At 43.8% G+C, this 7500-nt stretch overlaps 1 protein-coding gene across 1 annotated transcript in view; it reads left to right on the top strand.

Annotated features, from left to right (window-relative positions):
• Nucleotides 1-7500, top strand: part of LOC311247751 (leucine-rich repeat-containing G-protein coupled receptor 5-like) — a gene marked incomplete at both ends in the record, with an annotated part of 59754 nt that overhangs the window by 15977 nt on the left and 36277 nt on the right. The window contains 2 exon segments of the mRNA XM_084338754.1: nt 3847-3918; nt 6040-6111. Coding sequence (XP_084194880.1) covers nt 3847-3918; nt 6040-6111 — 144 coding nt within the window.

Genomic DNA, 7500 nt, shown 5'->3' with positions numbered 1-7500 from the left:
GCCGATTTTCCGCTGACATTGGCTTCAAGTATATTTGAGAATGTGTCGAGTAAAGCAGCTTTCTGGGGGAAAACAAAAACACTTTCAGGAAAACGAAGGCACCTCAGATGTGTTAGCGTGGCATTTTAGTCACAAGGGGATGAGGTTGAGGTTATACAAGGCGAGGCTTTCCCCAGGATTTAGATGGTGCAGAGGTGCGACTAGGGGGCGGTCCGTAGGGGGGCTAGGGGGTGGTCCGTAGGGGGGCAGAGGTGCAACTAGGGGGTGGTCCGTAGGGGGCAGAGGTGCAACTAGGGGGCGGTCCGTAGGGGGCAGCACCCCCCCCCCCCCCCGTCCGTCTGTGAGGTAAAAAAAAGATTTGCAATGAAGAAAGCCATTTGCTGTAATTTCCTACAACTTAAAAACAGGGTAAGTTCCAAATAAGGTTGCTCCATAGTTTAACGTTGCACACAAAGACTTACTACCAGTGTTGAAGACACTACCTGTCTCAGAGAAGAGCTTACTGCCAGTGTTGAAGACACTACCTGTCTCAGAGAAGAGCTTACTGCCAGTGTTGAAGACACTACCTGTCTCAGAGAAGAGCTTACTGCCAGTGTTGAAGACACTACATGTCTCAGAGAAGAGCTTACTACCAGTGTTGAAGACACTACCTGTCTCAGAGAAGAGCTTACTACCTGTGTTGAAGACACTACCTGTCTCAGAGAAGAGCTTACTGCCTGTGTTGAAGACACTACCTGTCTCAGAGAAGAGCTTACTGCCAGTGTTGAAGACACTACCTGTCTCAGAGAAGAGCTTACTGCCAGTGTTGAAGACACTACCTGTCTCAGAGAAGAGCTTACTGCCAGTGTTGAAGACACTACATGTCTCAGAGAAGAGCTTAGTGCCAGTGTTGAAGACACTACCTGTCTCAGAGAAGAGCTTACTGCCAGTGTTGAAGACACTACATGTCTCAGAGAAGAGCTTAGTGCCAGTGTTGAAGACACTACATGTCCCAGAGAAGAGCTTACTGCCAGTGTTGAAGACACTACCTGTCTCAGAGAAGAGCTTAGTGCCAGTGTTGAAAACACTACCTGTCTCAGAGAAGAGCTTACTGCCTGTGTTGAAGACACTACCTGTCTCAGAGAAGAGCTTACTGCCAGTGTTGAAGACACTACCTGTCTCAGAGAAGAGCTTACTGCCAGTGTTGAAGACACTACCTGTCTCAGAGAAGAGCTTACTGCCAGTGTTGAAGACACTACCTGTCTCAGGGAAGAGCTTACTGCCAGTGTTGAAGACACTACCTGTCTCAGAGAAGAGCTTAGTGCCAGTGTTGAAGACACTACCTGTCTCAGAGAAGAGCTTACTGCCAGTGTTGAAGACACTACCTGTCTCAGAGAAGAGCTTACTGCCAGTGTTGAAGACACTACCTGTCCCAGAGAAGAGCTTACTGCCAGTGTTGAAGACACTACCTGTCTCAGAGAAGAGCTTACTGCCAGTGTTGAAGACACTACCTGTCTCAGAGAAGAGCTTACTGCCAGTGTTGAAGACACTACCTGTCCCAGAGAAGAGCTTACTGCCAGTGTTGAAGACACTACCTGTCTCAGAGAAGAGCTTAGTGCCAGTGTTGAAGACACTACCTGTCTCAGAGAAGAGCTTACTGCCAGTGTTGAAGGCACTACCTGTCTCAGAGAAGAGCTTACTGCCAGTGTTGAAGACACTACCTGTCTCAGAGAAGAGCTTAGTGCCAGTGTTGAAGACACTACATGTCCCAGAGAAGAGCTCACTGCCAGTGTTGAAGACACTACCTGTCTCAGAGAAGAGCTTACTGCCAGTGTTGAAGACACTACCTGTCTCAGAGAAGAGCTTACTGCCAGTGTTGAAGACACTACCTGTCTCAGAGAAGAGCTTACTGCCAGTGTTGAAGACACTACCTGTCTCAGAGAAGAGCTTACTGCCAGTGTTGAAGACACTACCTGTCTCAGAGAAGAGCTTACTGCCAGTGTTGAAGACACTACCTGTCTCAGAGAAGAGCTTAGTGCCAGTGTTGAAGACACTACCTGTCTCAGAGAAGAGCTTACTGCCAGTGTTGAAGACACTACCTGTCTCAGAGAAGAGCTTAGTGCCAGTGTTGAAGACACTACCTGTCCCAGAGAAGAGCTTAGTGCCAGTGTTGAAGACACTACCTGTCTCAGAGAAGAGCTTAGTGCCAGTGTTGAAGACACTACCTGTCTCAGAGAAGAGCTTACTGCCAGTGTTGAAGACACTACCTGTCTCAGAGAAGAGCTTACTGCCAGTGTTGAAGACACTACCTGTCTCAGAGAAGAGCTTAGTGCCAGTGTTGAAGACACTACCTGTCTCAGAGAAGAGCTTACTGCCAGTGTTGAAGACACTACCTGTCTCAGAGAAGAGCTTACTGCCAGTGTTGAAGACACTACCTGTCTCAGAGAAGAGCTTAGTGCCAGTGTTGAAGACACTACCTGTCTCAGAGAAGAGCTTACTGCCAGTGTTGAAGACACTACCTGTCTCAGAGAAGAGCTTACTGCCAGTGTTGAAGACACTACCTGTCTCAGAGAAGAGCTTAGTGCCAGTGTTGAAGACACTACCTGTCTCAGAGAAGAGCTTACTGCCAGTGTTGAAGACACTACCTGTCTCAGAGAAGAGCTCACTGCCAGTGTTGAAGACACTACATGTCCCAGAGAAGAGCTCACTGCCAGTGTTGAAGACACTACCTGTCCCAGAGAAGACCACTCTGAAGCGGAAAGTGCTGAAATGTTTTTAAGCTGTTTTAAGAAATCGTATGTATGATGAATCTATCTGCTGGGCGTAATGACCATATAAATGAGGTCATCTTGGATTTAACAAACATAAGGTTTAGTACGACACATACTGCTACCGATCCCAGCTGTGGAGACATTGGTGGTACAGTTGTCTCTTTAAGACATTGATGCATATTTCTTTTTTATCTTTTTTTACCATGATCCTTTATTGTGTTTATGTAATTTATTCTGTGTTTTTTTTGTCTTTTATCTGGACACTGAGTCTGTAATAAATTGATTTATTGATTGATTGATTGATTGTGACCAATTTGAAGGTTCATAGTAACTAACAAGCTAGTAGTTTAAAGCACGTAATTGAAAACCGCTGTTAACAATAAACTAGCTAGATAGGTAACGTTACACCTTGAGAGGATGTGAAACATCACATCTACAATATCAATATCACATGAAATGACAGTTGCTAAATTATAACAATTTATTGCTAAACAACTCTGTTGAACATACTCACCAATACCAGCCTGGTATTGACCATCGCAGTGCAGGGCGCCACCGTGGAGGACAGGAGGGCAGACTGTCTGACGGGTCAGCCTGAAGTGGCACTAGAGGAGACGTTCTTGATCCAGTCACCAACCATCCCCCAAAATAGGAGAAATAAGCAGCATTTTGGGAATGGGAACACGCTAGTAGATTAGTCATACTTAACGTTAGTTATGGTAGCTATAATTACATTTCCATGACATGTTTTGTAATTATTTCAAATACAGTGTAGTGTAATACAAAATCATGTTTACTGCAGTAACTATGAAAGATGATCGCAAATGAATGGTACTGCAGACACCCGTGACAACATAACCACATCAATGAGCGTTGAGCAACACTTCCAACGGCCACTTGGCAACAACTGAGTGCGTTGTGGCTTTGTCACTCATAACGTGAACACTCCATAATACGTGCACACAGAAATGTCAGAATGACACAAACATTTTATTGTTACTTGCTATCAATACAAAATAAGTTGTATTGTTACTTGGTATTGGTATTTAGTACAGACTTGCTACAAAATTGCTAATTACATTTCTTTTTTGTTTAGTGGTTTCCATAGTAACAGCATCCAGTCCATTCCGGAGCATGCGTTTACTGGGAACCCCTCCCTACTCACAATGTAGGTACCACTGTGTGTGTGTGTGTGTGTGTGTGTGTGTGTGTGTGTGTGTGTGTGTGTGTGTGTGTGTGTGTGTGTGTGTGTGTGTGTCTGAGTATCATGTTCTCCTTGCTGTTTCATTGTACTCATCTGTACTCACTCACTCGTACTTTTTTCTGTGTCATAAACTCATATCAGATTGGTCTGTTATTACCTCCTAAACACACACGCACACACACGCACACGCACACACACACGCACTATCATGAAATCAAGAGACTGGTTTCAATATCCAAGCATTAAAGTAGGTTTAACCAGCTATTTGAAAACTATTTATTCGTCTGCCGCAACATTATGTGGCAATTTCACTTTTGACGACGTTCCACCAATCGAATCCGACAAGTGATCAGATAAGCCCGCCCCCCCACCGCTGCCGTCCGTGGGAACATGTTCACAGAATCCTGACGGTTTACAACTGATATAACGTGTGGTTTGAAAAACACAACCAGGCTTCTCTTCTCTGACGTGTTTAGTGTGATAAAAGTAAATGTTGCGTCTCCGTGGCGATGACACGATGCCTCCCGGAGACATGATGCTGGACTAATACCTTCCCTCTACTCTTCATCCTCCTAGTCCTTCTCCTTCTTCTCCTCCTCCACTTCATTCATCTCCTCCTCTTCATCCTTCTTCTTCATCCGCTCCTCCTGCTCCTCTAACCTCCTCCTCCTCCTTCTCCTTCTCTTCCTTATGTTCCCCCTCCTCTTCATCCATGCTCCTCCTCCTCTCTTTTCATTGTCCTCCTCCTCTTCCTCCTTTTTTCCCCTCCCGCTCCTGTTCCACTTCTTTCTCCTCCTCTTCCTCATGCTTCTCTTCTTCGTCATCATCATCATCATCATCATCATCATCATCATCATCATCATCATCATCATCATCGTCATCATCATCATCATCATCATCATCATCATCATCATCATTCTCCTCCTCCTCTCTTTCATCCTCGTCCTGTTCCTCTGCCCAACATGTCCTTAGACCTTTTTTTGAAGGTTAATATATTATTATTGTATTGTTTGTTTGTAATATTTCATTAATGTTTATGTTTATGTATATGATCCACAAAAAAGCTTAGATAACATAACCATCACATGATGTACATTCACACCGTTACAATTATCAATAAAAACAATTGAAGAAATTCTTTTTTTGAACAATTTTCTTTTATTTTCCCTTTTTTTTACACGAAACAAGACAAACAATACAGTAACAGTAATAATCAACGATAAATCACAGGACAATAATAATAACAATAATGACAGTCCAGTAATTAAATCAGAATGAAAGTAGACTAAAAGACATAAAAATAATAAATACAATACATGGGCTCTTGCTCGCTCTTCCCCCCCCCCCCCCCCCCCCCCCCCACAGGACCCCCACTTGGGCTATACATCCACTACTTCATTCAACACCAGAAAACTCCAAATTTATATGCGTTCCTTTATCTTATCCACCACAGCTACCCAGACTGCTATGCTGGCTTCATTAACACCTAAAATTTGTGCCGTAGATATCTCTAGATAAATCACATCGAGATAGGTGAGAATCCATACCTTCCGGCACATTTTATCCGGTTGAATCCAGCGTGACGCTATCAACTTTTTGGCAGCCGTAAGACCCGCCAAAATGAGTCTCTTTACATGTACAGAGGTCGATAACTGAGAAACATCATTCAACAACAATACAGAAGGCAGTGTCGGTATGGTCAGAGATAAAATTCTGATAATTGAGTGGTGATATTTTCCCAGAAAATTGAAATGAAATTAAAACAAAAATAATAATAATAATAATAATAATATAATAAAACAAAGAATATAGGAAGTTCTCTCACCAGAATAACATTAGAATCTGGGTTAAATACGGTGTATAGTCTGTTCCAGTCTGATGTTGCACCTTTAACCTCTAACATGTGAACATTATGGTCTGCCACGTTTCCGCGGAGAGAGGGGTGAACACACAAACCTCACCCCACGCTAAAAACGACAGGAGCAAAACTACAGAAAAGAAGAACACATACAAAAGAATATGGTTGTGTGTTCATTGTTGTTGTTTTTCTATCGTGACGTTGTGTATCTGTGTGTGTGCGTCTAGTTTCTTCTACGACAACCCCATCCAGTCCGTGGGACGGTCGGCCTTCCAGAACCTGCCTGAACTACGGACACTGTAAGAACTGTCGCACGTCCAGCTGTGTGCCGACCCCTCTGGTCCAGTGCTTCTCAGGTTGGGATCCCCCCCCCCCCCCCCCCCAGGGGTCCGTCAGGGGCCTCGGTTCTCAACCAATCGGTCATACGAGCCAAACAATTGTTTAACCTCTTAACTGGCACCAACCCGGCCCGGGTCGTTTTAAGGACGATTTGCCCATCAGCGCGGCACGCCACTTTGGCGACCTCTAGCGGCTCGGGTGTGCATATTTTAGGCACAATGTATAATACAATATATGGATCGAATTAAAGCCCTAATTGTTTCCTGTCGATTGCTCTCTCAGGCGACAGAATCCGTTCGGCGGTTCTCGAGTTACATGCCGATATGTTTGGCTGACTTTCTATTTTTTTCAAACACCACTCCCGACTTCCGAGCCTCTACCTCTGTCAATCATTGTACAACATTCACGTCCAAACCACGCGTTGCGATTTATCGAGAGGCGTTTCATAAACCGCTTCATGACTTGAACGTTGTCGCTCCGCCGTGTTTACGTTTAACCGACGAGCCAGGTGTCTAGTCATTGGATGGACGTTGTATATTTCGGCTTACAATGAACTGAACTTATATATATATATATATATATTTATCTGTCAGGTTTCATCATAATAATAAAATATATGTATCGCTGGGAGGTTTCATCATAATAATATATATATTTATTTTTCTAACTTCTGGTCTTTGTTTGATCTTTGGACTATATGTCATCATATCATATTATGTGCAAATGAAACAAGGACACACGGTGTCAAAGATGCAAAGCCAACTGCTCTTGACGCAAAGAACAGTACCTGTGAGCCGCCACTAGGGGTGATTGATTGATTGAAAACTTTATTAACAGATTGCAGAATGGGTACAATACAGTACGGCTCAATACATACAATTGTTAAGGGGATGCAGACCTGAGAAAAGACTTTCGTCTTGTTTACATCAGGGTCCCCCATTTTCAATTCATCATAACATTTATGACATTTGACCTTGGGTGTTTTGAAAGGCGCCTCCAAATAAAATGTATTATACACGACATACACATATACAGTACTGTTTATAGACAGAGTTTCTAAAAGAGAGTATATACATTTGAGGGGGAAGAAACTGTACTGTATTGGAGGGGGTTGGGTGGGGGGGTTTGGACATTTACCGGGGACAGTTTAGAATTGCAGCCTCCCGTAGGTGCTCTTTGAGAGTGGGTTTGAAGGTGGGTAGTGATTCACATTCCTTTACAGCTTTGGGTAGGGCGTTCCACACTGTTGTGGCATAATTGCAAAACGTGTTTAGTCCCTTGTTTGAGCCGAATCTGCGTTTAACATGATTTGTGGAGCTCCCTCTGTTGTTGTGGTCGTGGTATTCACT

This window comes from Notolepis coatsorum, assembly GCF_963971535.1.
Source record: "Notolepis coatsorum genome assembly, contig: SCAFFOLD_219, whole genome shotgun sequence".
Taxonomy (NCBI): Eukaryota; Metazoa; Chordata; class Actinopteri; order Aulopiformes; family Paralepididae; genus Notolepis; species Notolepis coatsorum.
This window is presented reverse-complemented; position numbering and strand designations above follow the sequence as displayed.